Genomic DNA, 20,021 nt, shown 5'->3' on the forward strand with positions numbered 1-20,021 from the left:
CCCTAGTGCTGGGGCACTAGGGAGGCAGAGCAGGCTATCTAGGGACAGACAGTGAGACCTTGTCTAAAAAACCAAAATGTTTATTTTTATTATTACTATCATCATTGTTATTTGTTTGTTTGTTTATTATTGAGACAGGGTTTTTCTGCATAGCCCTGGCTATCCTAGAACTTGTTATATAGACTAAGCTGGCCTGGATCTCAGAAATTCGCTCACTTACCTCTGCCTCCCAAGTGCTGAGATTAAAGGCATGTGCCACCACTGCCTGGCAGATATTTCTTAATATCTGTTATCTAGTCAGATTTCATATATTCAGTTAACTCATAAACATCTCTCACCTCTTTAATGTTTAGATTCTATAGAAAATTGCTTGCAATCCCAGGTCTTGTCCTTATAATTTCTCACATGTAGCTTCTATTAGTTATATTCATAACAGGGATTCTCTTAACGTGTTTCTCTGTGTGTTTTATATTTGACTCTTTGTTGTTGTTGTTGTTGTTGTTGTTGTTGTTTGGTTTTTTTGTTTTGTTTTGTTTTGTTTTGTTTTGTTTTGTTTTTGGTTTTTTTGAGACAGGTTTCTTCCTGGTTGTCCTGGAACTCACTCTGCTGTAGACCAGGCTGGCCTTGAACTCAGAAATCCGCCTGCCTCTGCCTCCCAAGTGCTAGGATTACAGGTGTGCACCACCATGCCCCGTTTTATATTTGACTCTTACTATGAGCTTTGAACAGGTTCAGTTTTGCTACATGAGATTACCTCAAAAATAATGACTTTTATCTTTTAAAGATTTATTTGGCTTATTCATTTTACATAGAAATTTTAAAAAATGTAGAAAAAGTAATAAAGTGACATTTCTGAAACTTTTCAGCTTAATGTATTTTTATTTTTTAAGCCAGAGGACAATCTTGCTTTAAAAGAAAAAAAGCAAAACAAGACCCAAAAACCCAGAGAAGGCAAACTTTAAATTTCTGCAGCTTCTTAAAGTAGGAAGATGAAAAGGAGGAAGAAGAAGCTATGTCTTTTGAATCAGGAAAAGTTAAATTTGTTTGAGTAATTCAGAAAATTGGGCATGTTCAACTTAGCCATACCCAGGGGCTCCATAAACAATCGCATAACTGGAGTTTTTTAGAGAGAGCTGTTATTTGATAACATAATTATTATTTCAGTATTTGATAATAGAGTGCAAGGTTCTTCTACTTTCTTTGGTTTTCAAAATAATGTATTGCTTGCACAGGGTAGGCCAAGAATTGGATGATGAGATGGCTCTGTGGAAAAGATGTTGTTACCAAGCCTGCTGACCTGAGATTGATTCTTTACATGGTTGAAGAAGTATATCCCTCCCTCCCATCCTTTTTTCTCTGTAGCTTTGGCTGTCCTGGAACACATTCTATACACCAGGCTAGCCTTGATCTCACAGATATCTGTCTGCCTCTGCCTCCTGAGTGCTGGCATTAAGCCAGCTGTGGGATAAGACCCAAATCAAAATGACAAAATGGTTTACTAGCACCTAATTATAACAGCCATGGCTGGTTGGTTTTGTGTGTGTATGTTAGTTACTCATGTATTGAAATACATTTGTCTATCCTTCACGGTTATTATTCATACTAATACTCAACTCATAACATTTTTAGCCAGTGGGGCTTCTAACTGATAGCTTTTGTTTTATTTAGTATTGAGAAGAGCCTAACACATTTTATTGAGTATTGAGAAGAGCCTAACATATTTTTTCCTTATGCCTCAGACTTAGAATCTGTCATTTCTTCCCAAAACCCTGCTTCACTGTTAGCTGTAAATTTGTATTAGAAGACCATATTGTGGATACTAGGAATGTTCATCATACTGAGATGACTGTTTCCCTGAACCTTTTCTGGTGTATAAGTCTAGTTTTTAAAAAAACACTTTATGAATTTGTATTGATCCTAATAATTCATGTTTGTTCACTTTTCATATGCTCTCATCTTTTTAGAGACATGTCTGACAGGATCTTCTTTTCCCACCCTCCAAAAGCTGAAATCAGAGAGTATACACTATTATGCTTACTCTTAGTTTTTGTGGATTCATGCCTCTCCCCCTGCCCCAAATTAGTTGATTATTTCTCAGAGCGAGGTCTGATTCTATAGCCTGGGCTGCAAGGGAAGATCCTATTTAAAACAACAGCAGCAATAACCACAACCATTATAGTGTCATATGTCTGTAGTCTTAGCAAAGAGGCTAAAGGGTAAGGCCAGCCAGTCTACATACAAATTTCAGGCCCACTAAGACAAAATCGTGCCTTAAAAAAAAAACAAAACAAAACAAAACAAAAACCTGAAAAATCAACCAAATAAAACTACTTGATTGCATGAATTTCATTTGCTCGTGGCTATGGCTACTGTAATTTTTCTATCTATCGAAACCTTAGAGAAACAATTTCCACTTGCACTTTTCCACCTTAACCTTGTTAGTGTTGTTCTAGTTATCTTTACTGCTTATGCTGAAGACGGTTTTGGCTCTCTTTTTTGAACCCAATGGCCTTAATTGAGATAGTGTTTCCATGCTGTAGAAGAGTGAACTTATCATTGTTGGCTATTTACTCTGTTAAACATATTAGCTTCTTTGTTTTCCTGCTTTCCTCTCTGGCAAAAACCCTGATATATTCTGAGGATGTCTCTCAGTGGTAGAAGACTTGCCTAGTGTATGCAAGGTCCAAAGTACAGTCTATAACTCTGCAAAGACAGCCCCTCTCCCAACATATACAACATATATGTGCTGTAGAAATTTAACATTAAGTAAGTTTCCCCCTTTCAAACAAGTATCTCATCTTGTGTTTCCTATTTTAATACATTTGTGTCATTTTAAGAACTAAGATGAGATATACTATGTTCAAATGTAATAAACAACATATATACAAATAATAGTAGATAAACATATCTATGTTCACAGTATTATACAACCATTAACCTTTTCTAGTTTCAAAACCATTTCACCACTTCATCAAGTATCTTCAGTGTTTGTGTTATTTATAAGTATGTACCAACATGCCTAGCATGGTTTTTAAAGAATGACTGCTTTCTTTTTAACTATGTATACATTTGTGTCTGTATATGGGTTTGTGCATTTGAGGCCAGAAGATGGCATCGTCTCCCCTAGAGCTGGAGTTACACCTAATATGGGTATTGGGAATCAAACTCAAGTTTTCTGCAACTGCTATATCATCTTTTTCTTTTTTCCTTTTCCTCTTTTCCTTTCTTTCTTTCTTTTTCTTTTATTTTTAGATTTATTTATTTTATGTATATGAGTACAATGTAATTGTCTTCAGATACCAGAAGAGGGCATCGGATCCTATAATAGGTGGTTGTGAGCCACCATATGGTTGCTGGGAATTGAACTCAGGACATCTGGAAGAGCAGTCAGTGCTCTTAAATAACGAACCATCTCTCAAGCTCCCTGGTATATCATCTTTTAAGCTCTGAGCCATCTATCCAACTTTTTTTTTTTTTTTTTTTTTTTTTTGGTTTTTTGAGACAGGGTTTCTCTGTGTAGTCCTGGCTGTCCTGTAACTCACTCTGTAGACCAGGCTGGCCTCGAACTCAGAAACCCACCTGCCTCTGCCTCCCAAGTGCTGGGATTACAGGCGTGCGCCACCACGCCCGGCTATCTATCCAACTTCTAAAACTGGTTTTTGAACATTTAAATCTCCCAAGCTCGCCCTACTTTTTGAAAATGTATTAAGAACAAATACATTCCAATTCTTCCAAGGGTTATCATTGCTCCATGTATGAAGTTGAAACTTAATATGGCTAACAAACGCCTTTACTTTCCAGTTTTTGCCATTTTGTCTTGTTTCATTTATGACTCTTTGTTCAGTATAGGCCCAGTTCTTCATTGTAGATATTCTATAAGTCTTTCTCTTTCCCTTTCTCCCTCCAAGGCAGGGTCTCATTATTAGTCACGGTCATTTTGCAACTTAACCCACCTCTACTTCCCATGTTCTGGAATAAAATGTGTGTGTCCCTCTGTGCTGCACCCCCTTCCCCCTTTTTAAACTTTTGAGACTAGACATCACAATATAGACTTGGCTGGCCTCAGAGTTGTGGTGCTCTTCCTGCCTTTTTTTTTAAAGCTATTAAAGATTGTTATATGCCCTTCTTTTGTACTTCTTTAACCCCTATTCCTTGTACTACTTTTAGGTTACCTATTTCACATTGTCCTTACTTATATATTTTTCTGGAACAATGAACCCATGATAGTCAAATGCTAGGTAATACAATACAGGCTGCAACTATAATGAATAGGATTTTTAACAGAAGTCAAGATTATTTAATAAATTATTTTTAAAAAGGTTTCAAAGATAGGAGGGTAGTTCTTGAGCTAGACCTCAAAGGAACCATTCCCATCAACACTAAAGTGTGTATGTGTATTCTTTTTTAGTAGCTAGCAACATAGTTGGGATTCAGTGAAAGGTATATGATTATAAACATAATAAGTTTAAAATGCAAATCATATCTTAATGGTATTTTAAAATACAGATTTTATCTGTTTGCTTTGCTTATTAGATTTATAAAATCTGTGTTCAAAATCCAAGAAAAGAAGTTCTTTGTGTTAAAATACAATTTAATTCTTTATTTTTACCATTTTGTTGTTGTTGTCTGCATGTTGTGATGTACATTAATTACTTTATTGTTAGTTGGACAAAATAATTGATCAAAACAGCTTTAGGAAAAATTGTTTATGGTTCATCAATTATTTAGTTCGTCATGCTTGGTAAGGTATGATAGCTGCAATGTGACAGCAGTAAAATGATGGGAGTGGGTATGAGTCTTGTATTCTGTTTCACAATCCTTTTAGAATAGTTCCAACCACATTCCAAATTAAACTGTTTTAGAAGCACCCTCAGACATGCACAAGAGGTGTGTCTCCCAAGTAATTTCAAATTCCAGTAGATTGACAAATGAAGATGGACCTAATAGCCCTATATGAAGTTGTAATTGTTGAACTAAAACCACCTTTGATTGCTCAAAGTTATGGAGTTAGTGCTTCCATAGTTACCAGCACACTGTTTGGCATTTTATAGTACTCTGTGTTGTATTATATTTGCTTTCATGATTAGATGGCTCATCTTGATGATGGGCAAGTACTGTATGAGAATCATGCACTCATTTAGATTTCTGGCAAGTCCTTTCTGAACTGCTCTTAAACATGTTTTGTCCTTACTCACTGCCCAGTTTGAATCAGTCAGTCCTCAGCTCTCTTGACAAAATAATAACTTTTCTGGTGATTGTTGTGTATACTTACTATCATGATTCTTATCCTGCCTTCAAAGATGAAAGTATATTAAAATTATCAAATTATATAGTATACCTATTATATATACCTATAGGTATATATAGAATACCTCTAATGTCAGTTACACTTACTTAAGGCTATTTGAAAAACTCATGCGATCTGCCCATTACAAAGGCATCCTTATTTTATTACGTCCATCTCTGTAAACTCTTAAGGTTATACTCTTCCTAACCTGTTGTTTGATGATCCTTTGTTGGCCTTTGTTTTTCTACCTTACTAGTTCCTTGTCTCGATTCTTAATTTTCTGCCCTCATCATCTATTCTTCATGGCAGAACACTGTTTAGAAGAGAAGAATCTTATGATACCATCACTATTTCTGTAGGCACCAGCTATTCTTAGAAAGCTATTCCTGTTGCATAGTTGAATGTACCTCAAGGCATCATGGCAATCAGACAGATGTTAATGTAAGTAAGAGTTGAAAACACTCGGCAATTCTGACGTAAAAGTGCTTTTGGTTGTTTTTTAAGAATTAGTCTTAAAGGCTATAGAAAACTTGCCATTTCTGATTTGATTTGACTTTTGATTTTCTTTCAACTAAAATCTCTTGTGAGAATCAGCCTTATTTGCATTTTGATTGCCTCTCATAAAACCTACCCAGAATGCTAAGAGCTTTGGTTGAATCCCAAGGTAGATGTAGGAAGACAAAACAATTCCATCTGGATAGGTTAATATACCCATGGCTTCCTTGTTGTATGGAAATGTTATAGTTATGAAGCAGCATTTTAATAGTTTTCATAGTTTATAGCTTATTTATGGTCATACTTTACCTGTTGGAGAAAAACTGTTTTAAAGTTTTTATTGAAATTTTCTTTTTCCACAGAACTCAACAAAAATCCAGTGGGAGGCTTTTCAGCAGGTTTAATAGACGACAATGATCTCTATCGTTGGGAAGCCCTTATTATTGGTCCTCCAGATACACTTTAGTAAGTATACTGGAACTGACTGACATCTTCACTCCTTCAACTAAAATTAAAACTTAATTTTGAAAATTGAAAAAAATTCTAAAGTAGCAAGCAAAATGGTTATATCGAGTATCATTTCAATGTGATCATGTGTAGAGCCTTTGGGTTATGCTTGAAGCTCTAATGTCTAAAACATGTTTTTAAAAAGATAGCTTCAGAAATTTAAGCTATGTTGCTGCTGGAATAAATATGCTATGAAAAGCTTTTTCTAGTGAGGTTATATGTAACCCCCCCCACACACACACACAGGGTTTTTCTGTGTAGCCCTGGCTGTCCTGGAACTTTCTCTGTAGACCAGATTAACCTCAGAATCAGAGATCTGCGTGGTTCTGCCCCCTGAATCCTGGGATTTAAGATGTGTGCTATGTGCTACTATTGCCTGACTGTAAATAATTTACACACACACACACACACACACACACACACACCCCTTCTATAATTTAGGATATTAATTTTTGTAAGCTTGGAGGAGAAGAGAAAATTTCATCTCTAATTATATATTTATGTGTGCTTCTGTGAGATTATGTTCATGTGAATGAAGGTGCACTAGGAGGCCATAGCTGTTGGATCCCCTGGAGCTGGAGTAACACCTGATTGTAAACTGTTTGATATGAGTATTAAGATCAAATTCAAATCCTTTAGAGGCTCTTAACCTCTGAGCCATTGCTCCAGCCAAAAGAGAAAAAAGTCCTATGCAATTTAGAGAAATTTCTCAGTAGTTAAGAGTACTGAGGTCCTAGGTTCAATTCCCTATGGAAATGATTTTCCTTCTCATGTTTACCATGCCTTGACCCCAAAGGAAAGGAAAACACCATAATTAAGGATGACAGTTTTACTATTTTTTTAACACTACTTTTTAAAAATAATTTATTTTTCTTTTATGTTCATTAGTGTTTTGACTTCATGTAGGTCTATGTGAGGGTGTTTGATCTCCTGCAACTGGAATTATAGACAAGTGTGAGCTGCCATGTGGGTTCTGGGACTTGAACCCAGGTCCCCTGGAAGAGCAGCCAGTGCTCTTAACTGCTTAGCTACCTCTCCAGCCCCAGTTTTACTGTTCTTAATGCCTTATTTATTAAAGAATAAGATTGCAATTTTTTTCTTTTTAAAAACAGCTCCTTTTTATGTAATTAAATCAATTAATATCTATGTGTATGGTGTTTTGCATGCAGATATATTCACTGTGTTTGTCTGGTATCTGAGGAGGTGGATGGCATGGGAACCTCTAGAACTGTACTTATAGATGGCTGTGACCTGTCCACCAATAGGTGCTGGGAATTGAACCTAGGGCCTCTGGAAGAACAGCCAGTACTCTTAACTAATGAGACATCTCTCTGGCCCTGAGATTTTTACATAGAATGTATTCTGTATATCTGTGTTTTACGACTTGAGGGAACTTTCAAGGTCTATTTTAATAATTTTATAACCTGGTCTTCACAGAGTATAGTTTATAAGACTATATTTTGTTAGTTTAGTGTTAGGACATAAAATAACTTATTAACTGACTACCAGTTGTTGAAAATGAGGCGAATGAGCTAGAGAATGATAACAGATCTTTACATCTGCAATTCTTTGGGACTGCACTTCCTTCTTGTAAGTCCTTCCCCCTAGCCCTCAAGTAGCTGTTTGAATATATATATGTATGTATATATATATATATATATATATATATATATATATATATATATATATATATATTCAAAAAGTGGATATATATAAAAAGAAGGGCTGGTGAAGATGACTCAATAAATGTTTGCTATAGAAATGTGATGACAATTCCCAGAACCCATGTAAAAAAGTGTAATGTAGTAGCCTGTGTTTGTGATCCCAACACTCCTGTTGCAAGATGAGAGATAGAAATAGGAGAATTAACCCAGTTATCTTGGAGTAGACATTTGGCAGTAATGAAAGAAGCTCCCTCAAAAATACGGTGGAAAAAGAGAGGAAAAAGTTAAAGCAATGTGGGAGTTCATGTTTTACACAGTGGGCAAAGGGTGGTTCATGCTTTGTTATAGTTTTTAGCAGTCATTGTTGCTCATATGTTTCTGTTTTGTTTTTGTTTTTGTTTTTGGATTTGGTTTTTTGAAACAGGTTTTTCTGTGTAGCCCTAGCTGTCCTGGAAATCACTCTGTAGACCAGGCTGGCCTTGAACTCAGAAATCCGCCTACCTCTGCCTCCCAAGTGCTGGGATTAAAAGCTTGCGCCACCACCGCCCGGCTTCATATGTTTCTTTGAAAACAACATATGTTTCTTTGAAAATTGATATATTTGCATCCATCAGTTTTGCCAGTTGATTTAGGTGAATCTGGTCATGGCATGGCATTAGGATTCTTTCATAGCTGCCAGTAGCCACCGCAAACCAGTTTAGAGAAAACTCCCTCACAATCACATTGTTATTTGAGGTAAATTTTATAAATTTTGCAAATCATACTATGTAAGTAACCTGGTCTATGATCCTAACACAGTTCTGGTCTGTTCTTCATGTTTATTCTTCTGTGTTTAAAATAGTGTTTGGTTTTTTTCCCTCCAGGCACAGTACCTCTAGGGGATACAGAGGAACATTCTGATGATAGGATTCCTTTACCCTTAGTGTAGCTATAAAATAATGAGAATTATTCTCCTAAACCAAGTTCTTATGGAACATTGTTTAGGAATCCAGGCTTAAAGCTTCAACTCTTAAGGGCTCACTGAATTTTTTATCCTTACATGCATTTGTGTCAAGTATTATTAGTTGATCAACAAACACACACACTTCTGGGTTTTTAAAAGATAGCTACTCGAGCATGTGGTGCAAACTTTTAATCCCAGCACCAGGCAGCAGGACTCATAGTGATACCCTGTCTCATATAAAGTCCATATGGTAAGACCATTTTAGTTAACAGCTCATTCTTTTTATTAACACCCCATTTTACTGCCCCCTCCCCGCGCGCGTGTGTGAGGCCAGGTTGGCCTCAAACTCAGAAATTTGCTGGCTTTTGTCTCTTGAGTGCAGGAATTAGAGGCATGTATAACTACTGCCTAGCTTATTTTTATTATCTATAATTATGTGCTCATGTTGTAGAAATTTTAAATCCCAATCCCGAGTTTCTACCCTCCTTTGATCATTCAGTTCCTGGATAAAAGACACACTCAAACTTTGTATTTGTAATAAGCCTTAATCAGCATTAAGAGCTGGGGAGATATCTATCCTCTATAGTATTATTTCTGTTTCCCAGCCAATAGTCCTATTATATAATTTGCCATGTTTCTTCTGGGTTGCACTTAACTCTAACTGGCCATACAACATGGCCATTACTTCAAGATTAATCTAACTGGTGGCAGCTTCTCCTCCATTCACTTCCTTCTTTCCCTTTCTCAAGGTTTTCCTCTGACCTCCAGCCCTGGAATCCCAATCCCTGCCTATGTCTGCAGGCTGTGAGCATCTTTATTTACCAATCAGAAATAACTTGGGGCCAAGGTCACATAGCACCAATTGACTCTACTTTAGGACTCTCTGATCTTTGGAGCAATGCTAATACTGGTCTTGAGGAACCAGTATTAGCACTAGAATACAAGCAATATCAAGCCAACCCAGTACATATACAGGTCTCTGTGTAGGTATGTGTATGTGAGTGGAGTTGCTTCTCAGAGGTTGAACTTGTAAGATCTCGTTGGAACTGTGCTTGTAGTGGTTGTGAGCCACCTGACTCCTCAAACAGATCAATGCTGTTAACTGCTGAACCATCTGCCATCTATTCAACTCTGGTTGTGGGTTATAAAATGTATTTCTCACTGTATGTTTCTAAAAGTGTTGGCTGTTGGTTTGTAATGTGAATAGCAGACATGTTTTTGGCAACTTTGAATGTACTAATGAGACACTGGCCACTTCATCCAGTGCTTTTCTGAAATCTGTAACTTTTGTTTAGGGAAGAAGAGAACGTGTGCCTGGGACAGGTCCTGAGAAAATAGCTAGAAAGGTGTCAGGACAAAGGACAGGGAAAGACTTTATAAATGGAAGCTTTTTAAAATGTTACTTGTTGGGGGAGATAGGTACTAGGACAATTTTATTAGAGTTTGAAAGAAAAACCCGAGATCTGGCAAACTAAATCTTAATAGCTTCTTAGTGGAGGACAATGGAGGAGAGAAGGAGAAGACCCTGCCATTTAAACTGTCCACATAAGAGGTTAGTTTACATGGCTGTGGTGGAGGGTGGGAGGGAGCTTAGAAAAAGAGTAAGGAAGCACAAAATGTTGGGGAAAGGGCCAAGTGGTAAGGCAGTGGCTCTCAACCTGTGAGGCACAACCCCTTGTGGTGGTTGATATGACCTTTCATAGAGGTCATATCAGATACCATCCTGCATATCATATTTACATTTATGATTCATAACAAAAGCAAAATTACAGTCATGAAGTAGCAGCAAAAAATTATTTTATTGTTGGAGGTTGCCACAACATGAGGATTGCAACATTAGGAAGGTTAAGAACTACTGTGTTAGGGAAGTGTGCTTACAAAAGAAAGATAAAAGGCTGGAGAGATGGCTCAGCAGTTAAGAGCACTGACTGCTCTTCCAGAGGTCCTGAGTTCAATTCCCAGCAACTACATGGTGGTTCACAACCATCGTTAATGGGATTTGATGCTCTTTTCTTGTGTGTCTGAAGATAGCTGCAATGTACTCATATATAAAATAAATAAACCTTAAAGGAAGGGGTGGATGGGGGAACAGGGGGAGGGAAGAGGGCTTATGGGACTTTCGGGGAGTGGGGAGCCAGAAAAGGGGAAATCATTTGGAATGGAAGTAAAAAATATATCGAATAAAAAAAAAGCTAAAGAAGACAAGGAAAAGCAGACAGACTTAAATGACATTTACAAGGCTGTTAATTCTAAGTACTTTATAGTATGTTCTTAAAAAGCACTTATTGACTTAAGTGCAAGAAAGTGATCTTGTAGTTATTTCAATAATGTGAAGAGGATAGACTGATTGAAAATAAGTTGGCATGGATTTGAGTGGTATTTAAATCTCAGTGATAGTGGTCTGAGGTGTTAACTCAGAGAAAGTGTTATGCCAAAATTCTGTAAAAATATGGTATGCTGTTTTGTGATAGTATAACTAACCTTCACTTAATTACTAAAGGACACTCCACACTATTTACAGTCTGTGTAATCAGTGCCTAGTACATTTAAGTGTTACTTTAAGACTGATAGTTGCCATGGCTGTTACAGAGAGAAACATCTTGAAAAACAAAACAAAAAGATTGATAGTTACTGAGTATTTATGTAGTGTGATGGCTTATATGCTTGTTCCAAGCAGTGGCACTATTAGGAGGTGTGGCCTTGTTGGAATAGGTGTGTCACTGTGGGTGTGAGCTTAAGACCCTCACCCTAGCTGCCTCGAAGTCAGCCCTACTAGCTGCCTTCAGATGAAGATATGTAACTCTCAGCTTCTCCTGTACCAGTGAGTATCTGGATTCCTGCTTTGATGACAATGGACTAACCTCTAAACTGTAAGCCAACCCCAATGAAATATTGCCTTTTATAAGACTTGCCTTGGTCGTGGTATCTGTTCACAGTAGTAAAGCTCTAAGACATGTAGTTATTTTACCCATCTTCACCTAGCATAATTTTTTTTAAATCTGTATCCAATATTGAATTTTTCTAGTGCTGCCAAGAATAGATTTTCTTAGCCAGGTTTGCTGGTGCATGGCTTTAATCCCAGCATTTGGGAGGCAGAGACAAGCTGATCTTTGAATTTGAGGCCAGCCTAGTCTATAGAGAGAATTCTAGGACAGTCAGTGCTACAGAGAGAAACCCTATCTTGACCCAAACCGCTTCCTCCAAGTAACTTTTCTTATGTGTATCACGTTTGGAAAGAAAGGACCAAGCTCTTTAGGCAAGTGCTGGACCACTGACAGATTCTGAACCCCAAAATAGAGTTTTTTGTTTTTGTTTTTGTTTTTGTTTTTAATTGAAAAGGGGGTCTTGATATGTAGTTTGGGTTACTTTAAATTCAGTAGGCCTTCTGCCTCATACTTTCCAATGCTAGATTATAGGCATGTGCCATACCCAGTTAAGACTTTTGTGATTTAATTTACAAAAATAACAAAAGGAGGTTTTGTGCCAGAAATATGACCTTGGTTTTCAAATGTTCAGGAGTTGGTTATATAATTCCTTAACATCATGTTAATTGTTCCAATACTTTCTACCAATACTTTCTTCATGGAGAAATATTTTTACTTCACTGCTACTTCAATGTCTTTTTTCTTCCCCATAGTCAAATCTTTTTATGTGTGAACAATAATAAATACAGTCTGTCTGTCTACTTTGTGATTTTTACCTATGAGTTTTTTAGTTCCTCTGTCCTAACTTGACACTGAAAGTTTGTATACTCACAAATTGGCTGCCACTAAGCCAGGTGGGTTTTTTTAATTTTTTAATTTATTAATTATTTTATTTATTTATTTATTTATTTATTTATGTAAGGTGGTTTTTTTGGGGAGTGGGTAAAGTGAGGTAGGAGAGGCACAGGTAGATGATCCTTAGGTAAAGTAGATGATAAGTGAATCCATTTAAAAAAAAAAACATTTGAGAACTAGCGTAATTATTAGAAAAACATCTGCCTTAAAATTTTTTAGGGCAACACTATTAAGTAAATTTGACAATTAATTATTTAATTACACAATTTAGAGGGGCAGTAGCTACTTTTTAGCATGAGAATTCCACTCAGATATTGTGAAGCTTTTGAATGAATTAAATCAACCAAAATGAAGTGACCTGGGAGAAATGAGGTGCAGATATTTTGTAGAGACTTTTCTAATACCCCTTTACATATATTCTTGGCTCTTTTATGGATTTCTAGCTTTCTCAAATTCTGTCTGTCTACTTATTTTCTACTCTAATTTTAAAATGCTTATTTTTAAGACTAATTACTTTCTTTTTAATCCTTGATATCTGTGCTACATTTTATGTTCATCCCTCCATGGGAAAAAAACAGCTTTTAAAAAAACTAAAAAGATTGTGTTCATGTGTCTGAATGAGTAATATAAACATCACATGGGTGCAGGTGCCCCTGGAGGCCTGAAGAAGGCACTGGATCCCTGAAATTGGAGGACCAGGCAGCTGTGAGCTGCCACATGCAGATGCTGAGAACTGAGCCTTTGCAAGAGTAGTAAGTGCTCTGTGTCATTCCTCCAGCCTTACATCGTTCCTTTTTCATGGTTATGCTTTATACTAGCTTTATTTTATTTTTTTCACTTCTAGCTAATTTCTGATGACTTATTATTTGGAGGCCGGGTCTCATGTATCCAAGACTAGCCTTCAGTACCTTGCTATATATTAGAGGACCTCTGTTCCTAGTTGTCTTTCTGCTAGTCTCCTCCCATTGCCTCAGAAACTAGTTTTATTCCTTTTTTAGAGACCTTTATTTGTATTATGTACCACCCTCTTTTAATCCCCCACCCTTAAAATCAAGAGAAAAGATCTTTCTCAGGCTGATATGGTCTTTATTATTTGACTAGGCTGGCCTTGAACTTATGAGAATCACCTTGAGTTGCCAAGCATGCACAACCACACAGACTCTCCATATATAAATGTTAATTTTTTCACCAAATTATCCCCTTCATTGTGCGCTTTACCATTTTTCCATTTAATCTTTTATGAACTTTTTCTTACTGTTTTCATCAAGTGTGATTTTCTTTTCAGACTCTGAGCCCTCAGCTTACCTCCTTACTATTTGGAAATATTTGATATTAATAGCACTCCCTAGCTCCCCACGTCCCCTTTAATGTTTACCCTGTGCATGCAGTGCCTATGGAGTCCAGAAGAGGGCGGCTGATAGCCTTGGAATTAGAGTTACAGATGCTTGTCTCTGTGTGTGTTGGGAATTAAACCCTGGTTTTCTGGAATATCAGCTAGTTCCCTCAACTGCTAAATAATCTCAAACATTTTTTAAGCAGAAAAAAGTAATAAAATCCAGTATTTATAATTAAAATTTCAATCTGTACTGAAATGTGTAAAGCACATTAAAAGGATCCCATGTCTTATATCCTACAGTTGATAACTGTTACATGTAACGTGTTGTTCTTATTGTTATTATTGCTGTCATCATCATCATCATCATCATCATCACCATTTGATTTTGTTTTTGAGACAGGGTTTCACTATGTATCTTTGGCTGTCCTGGAACTCACTCTGGAAACCAGGCTGGCTTCCAACTCAGAGCCTGGCTTTTTTCTTTTGAGATAGGATCTCTGCCATTTTTTCTTTCCTATATTCTTTTTAAAGATTAATTTATGTTTATGAATGCACTGTAGCTATTTTCACATATATCAGAGGACATCAGATCCCATTACAGATGGTTGTGAACCACCATGTGGAATTGAACTCAGGACCTCTGGAAGAGCAATCAATGAGTGCTCGAACTGCTGAACCATCTCTCCAGCCCCTCACTTTTTTTTTAGTATACATATATAGCAATATCTCTATTCATAATCCCGCACTACAATCCTCCAAGCTCATAACCACAGTGACTAGAGACTTCTCCCAAACTTGAAGGATGAAGAACAGCATTCTGTTGAGTGTTAACATTACACATGGGCTAAACAGACCAGCAAATAGTCAGCAGGATTGGAACCTGTGCTTGGAGAAGGGATTTCTAGTCTATTGCCTTAACCACTTGGCTGTGACCACAGCTGTGTTTCTATTTTTATGTCAGTGTACAAACATCTGTCCCCATCTTTTAAAAATTACTTATTAGTGTGAGCGTGCATAATGTGTATGTGGGTATGTGCTCCACAGCATAGATAAAGAGGCCAGGTGACAAATTTGTAGAGTTTGTTCTTTCCATCCATCTTTAAGTAGGTTTTGGTGACAGAGCTCAGGTGTCAGGCTTGTGTATCAAGTGCCTTTATTTCCTGAACCATCTTATCAGTCTAATACACACCTTTTAGAGATTGGGTCTTGCTGTGTAGCCCAGGATGACCTTGAGCTAGATATCAGGTGCTAGAATTCCATGTGAATATCACCATTTAGTCATTTTTGCTTCCTAAGGCTGGCTTGATTTCTTCTAGCTGTATGGACAGTTACTTGTGAGTTGCCATTTGGGTGCTGGGAATCAAACCTATATCCTCTGCAAGAATAAGTACTCTTAACAATTGAATAATTTCTGTAGTCTCCAGTTAGCATTCACATAATTCATCTGCTCAGGGATTGCTATTCACAGTGGACTGGGTCCTCCCATGTCAGTCATCAGTCATGACAATCTTTCACAGACATTATCATAGGCAAATATGACCCAGAAAATTCTTTAATGGAAGTGTTCTCCTTTCAGGTGGTTCTAGGGTCAAGTAGATAATAAAAACTAACCAAGACACAAGCCATTTTCAGAGTGTTACTGGGTAGTACATTAGATAGTACAGACAGAGTATCAATATTGCAGCATTTCCATTCTGGAAAGTTAGTAGTATAAAACCTCTCTGGGAGACGTTTTTATTTATTACTGTCCTTCTAATGAAGTTTTAATATATGATGAAATGAACAAGCGAGATAAATAGAAGTATGGCAATCTGATATCAGAAAGGGAAATCACAAAATATATGCCTAAACTTTAAGATGAGAAAGAGGTCTGGGTATGACCAGAGCATAGAAGAAAGATTATTTGAAACCAATATAGAAAATTCAGCAAATTGAATCATGTAGACAAGATTAAACTTCCTGAATTTCATTTGAAGACATATACTGAAAAGACTTTTACCATATCACCAATAATCTGATCTGGACACCTCTGTTTCCAAGTGTTCCTTTTAGTTTTACTAATTATCTGAGAGTTTAGGAAAGCAGAACTTATAGTAGTTTATTAAATTGTGTATTTGTATTTAGGAAACTAGTATTTTTGTCTACCTTTTTTGTTGGCTTATCATCTGTACCCTTTTATTTGTCTGATTGAGTACTTATAAAGAATAACATAAATTCATGAACCTGGTTTTTCTTTTATTTTTTCAGTGAAGGTGGTGTTTTTAAGGCTTATCTCATTTTCCCAAAAGATTATCCCCTCCGGCCTCCTAAAATGAAATTCATTACAGATATTTGGCCCCCAAATGGTAAGTTTTCTAATTTTATTTTCACATTTGCAAGTTTAATGATCTGTCACTAAAGATTTCACAACTATCTCAGTAAAAGTGCTAAGTGATTTTATGGTTTTTTTGTGCATATGGTCTTGTAATTGACTCTAAATACAAAGGTTCTTAGGTTCTTTCCTTCCTTCCTTCCTTCCTTCCTTCCTTCCTTCCTTCCTTCCTTCCTTCCCTTCCCTTCCCTTCCCTTCCCTTCCCTTCCCTTCCCTTCCTTCCTTCCTTCCTTCCTTCCTTCCTTTCCTTCCTTCCCTTTTCTTTCTTTTTCCTTAGTTTTCTGCTTTGTTTGGAGATGAGGAGTAGCAGGCTTGAGTTCCAGATCAACATGGACCTCACTATGTAGCTAAAGTTTGCCTTGAACTTTTGGTAATCTTTGTGTCTTAAGTTGCCAATTGGTCGGCTTACAGGCAAGAGCCGCTACCACACTCTGGGAATGTTTACCTAGCATGCACAAAATCTTAGATTTGCACTTCAAAATTGCATAAAATGTATGTGGTGATGATGCAAACATGTACTCTTCTAGCTATATAACAAAGAAAGTTGTAAAGGTGTATCCCAAAATCTTATAGATTGCAGAATTATTTATGTTAGCTAAAAAGTTATGGCTAAAAGTTAGCCATAATACTAGTGCCTATCAGTTGATGAAAGTAAAAGCAAACTACTGCATATACATATAATGAAACGTGATTTGATTTATAAAAGTGTTTGGTATGATTTGGTAACAAAAAAGTGAAACCAGATGCCTTTGGTATCTGTCAGTGTCTGCCTTCACATGCACGGCCATACACAGGCATATGTTCATACATGGAAAATAAATATTTTTTTCAAATTAACAAACAGATGGAAGCAATCATTTAATAATTCCACTTATGAAATTTCAAGAATATGCAACTCTGAAGAGTATATTCATGGTTGTTTAGGACTGCTGGACAGCTTGAAGGGGAGAAGGGTCAATATAGATTATAAAAGAATTTGTGGGGGTGGTAATGACGACAAAAGTTCCTAAAAATGTGTGTGCTTTGGTTGTATAACTGAGAAGTGTACTATATAGAAACAATTGGATTGTATGCTTCAACTAGATGAATAATGTGTTGGGTGTTAAAGTTATTATGGAGATAGCTGGTAAAATTGTTCAGTGAGTTAAAGTTCTTGCCATGGAAGCCTAGTAATCTGAGTTTGATCCCTGGAATCCATATAGAGGTAGAGATCGCATTCCACTAAGTTATGCTCTGGCCTCTGCACATGGTCTGTGGCCTATGTGTTCATAGATACACACAATAATAATAATAAAATAATTTCCAAAAACACTACATAGCAAATAGTAATTTGTGTAGCTTAGATGTATGTCAGTTTAGACCTCTCTCTCTCTTCTGTTGTTGGTTTTTACTTGTTTGTCATTTTGGTTTAGTTTTTTGTTTGTTTGTTTGGTTGGTTGGTTGGTTCTTTTATTTTTGAGACAGGTTGTCACTGTAACATTGGCTGGCCTGAAATTATGTATGTAGATCAGGCTGGCATTAAACTCAGAAATTATCCTGCTTTTGCCTGTCATGTGCTGGAATTAAAGATTTGTACTGTCATGCCTAGCTTTCTTTTTTTTTTTTTTTTTTTTTTTTTAAGAAACAAAAGTCCCTTTAATGAAAACCTTACAAAATTATCCCAAATTGCACGTGATTTTTTTTCAATTCTTTTTTTTATTATTATTTATTTACATTTCAAATGATTTCCCCTTTTCTAGCCCCCCCAACTCCCCGAAAGTCCCGTAAGCCCCCTTCTCTTCCCCTGTCCTCCCTCCCACCCCTTCCCAGTTCCCCGTTCTGGTTTTGCCAAATACTGTTTCACTGAGTCTTTCCAGAACCAGGGACCACTCCTGCTTTCTTCTTGTATCTCATTTGATGTGTGGATTATGTTTTGGGTATTCAGTTTTCTAGGTTAATAACCACTTATTAGTGAGTGCATACCATGATTCACCTTTTGAGTCTGGGTTACCTCACTTAGTATGATGTTCTCTAGCTCCATCCATTTGCCTAAGAATTTCATGAATTCATTGTTTCTAATGGCTGAATAGTACTCCATTGTGTAGATATACCACATTTTTTGCATCCACTCTTCTGTTGAGGGATACCTGGGTTCTTTCCAGCATCTGGCAATTATAAATAGGGCTGCTATGAACATAGTAGAGCATGTATCCTTATTACATGGTGGGGAATCCTCTGGGTATATGCCCAGGAGTGGTATAGCAGGATCTTCTGGAAGTGAGGTGCCCAGTTTTCGGAGGAACCGCCAGACTGATTTCCAGAGTGGTTGTACCAATTTGCAACCCCAACAGCTGTGGAAGAGTGTTCCTCTTTCTCCGCACCCTCTCCAACACCTGCTGTCTCCTGAATTTTTAATCTTAGCCATTCTGACTGGACAGGGTTTTCAAGTGGATTTAGTATTAGAAATAAATCCATTTGTAAAGAGCAATGAGATGAAAGGGAAAAAATAACAGACAAAACATTGTATGGGGAATTAAGAGCATTTTGGCAAAATAAATGTAAATATTAAGTGTATAGCTAGCTATAGAGTTAATAATTAACATCTCACAGAGAACATAGTTGTCATTCAACATACTTTTGGAAACGTTGCTTAAATCAGAGATCACTAGAATTTAAACAGTGTCAGTATAGAAGAACTTTTGTCTTGAATAAGACAGCCATAATGGCATCAGTGTTTATTTCTGATGACTATATAAATGACATATTTATTTTAAAAGTGTGATTCGGCATGATTCTAATTTTGGTCATTCAACTTGGAATGCATTCTACCAACATTTAATGATGAATCTTGAAGACATGATAATTGAAATATGACAAATTTAAAAGAACAAAACTGATTGTGTGATTCTGCTTCAGTGAAATATTTAATTAAAATAGAACGGGGCATTTTAGACACTGAAGATTTAGGGAAAGTAAAGAATTTGTATAGGCAATTTGATTTGAGGAAGATGTATAGTGGTTGTAATTGTGTATCATTGTGATTTTTAATTCTTAACTGAGAAATGGAAAAAATTGTAATTTTATTTGCTATATATAGTACAATAAAAATAAATTTCATGTCAACAGATATTAATTTGTTAATTAATGAGATAGATATTCTCATTTTTGAAGTGATGTGTAAAATTAAAATATTTTAAGATTCTATAGCTTTAAATCTAAAATGATTCAAATTTAAATGACTAGTAATTGTTTTTGTTTCTTGAGACAGGGTTTCTCTGTGTAGTCCTGGCTGTTCTGGAGCTCACTCTGTAAACTAGACTGGCCTCTAACTCTTAGAGATCTTCCTGCCTCTGCCTTCTGAGTACTGGGACAAAAAACATTCACCATTACTGTTCTACCAAATGATTGCTTTTTAAAAGTCATTTTCTTTTAAAATTGTTATTATTATTATTATTGTGGTGTTTGCTTATGTATGTATGTATGTATGTGTGTATGTATGTATGTATCCACCCATCCTATCTATCTATCTATCTATCTATCTATCTATCTATCTATCTATCTATCTACATACCTACCTATCTTCCTATCTATCTATCTATCTATCTATCTATCTATCTATCTATCTATCTATCTATCTATCTATCTTATCTATCTATCTAT

At 36.4% G+C, this 20,021-nt stretch overlaps 1 protein-coding gene across 6 annotated transcripts in view; it reads left to right on the forward strand.

The window, feature by feature from the left end:
• LOC127676260 (ubiquitin-conjugating enzyme E2 G1-like) overlaps window positions 1–16,461 on the forward strand; it is a 122,089-nt gene extending 105,628 nt beyond the window's left edge. For 2 of the 6 annotated variants that reach the window (XR_007975809.1, XR_007975811.1), the window contains 3 exons: window positions 6,145–6,247; window positions 13,323–13,427; window positions 16,259–16,431. Coding sequence is in view for 2 of the 6 variants with exons in the window: in XM_052172147.1 (XP_052028107.1) it covers window positions 6,145–6,247; window positions 16,259–16,409 (254 nt within the window). In the remaining 4 variants the exon portion in view is untranslated. Of the gene's footprint in view, window positions 1–6,144; window positions 6,248–13,322; window positions 13,428–16,258 lie in introns of all 6 variants that reach the window. The other 4 variants (XR_007975810.1, XR_007975808.1, XM_052172147.1 and 1 more) reach the window with 4 other exon arrangements.
• Window positions 16,462–20,021: the final 3,560 nt, after the last annotated feature.

Source organism: Apodemus sylvaticus, unplaced genomic scaffold, assembly GCF_947179515.1.
Source record: "Apodemus sylvaticus unplaced genomic scaffold, mApoSyl1.1 scaffold_290, whole genome shotgun sequence".
Taxonomy (NCBI): domain Eukaryota; kingdom Metazoa; phylum Chordata; class Mammalia; order Rodentia; family Muridae; genus Apodemus; species Apodemus sylvaticus.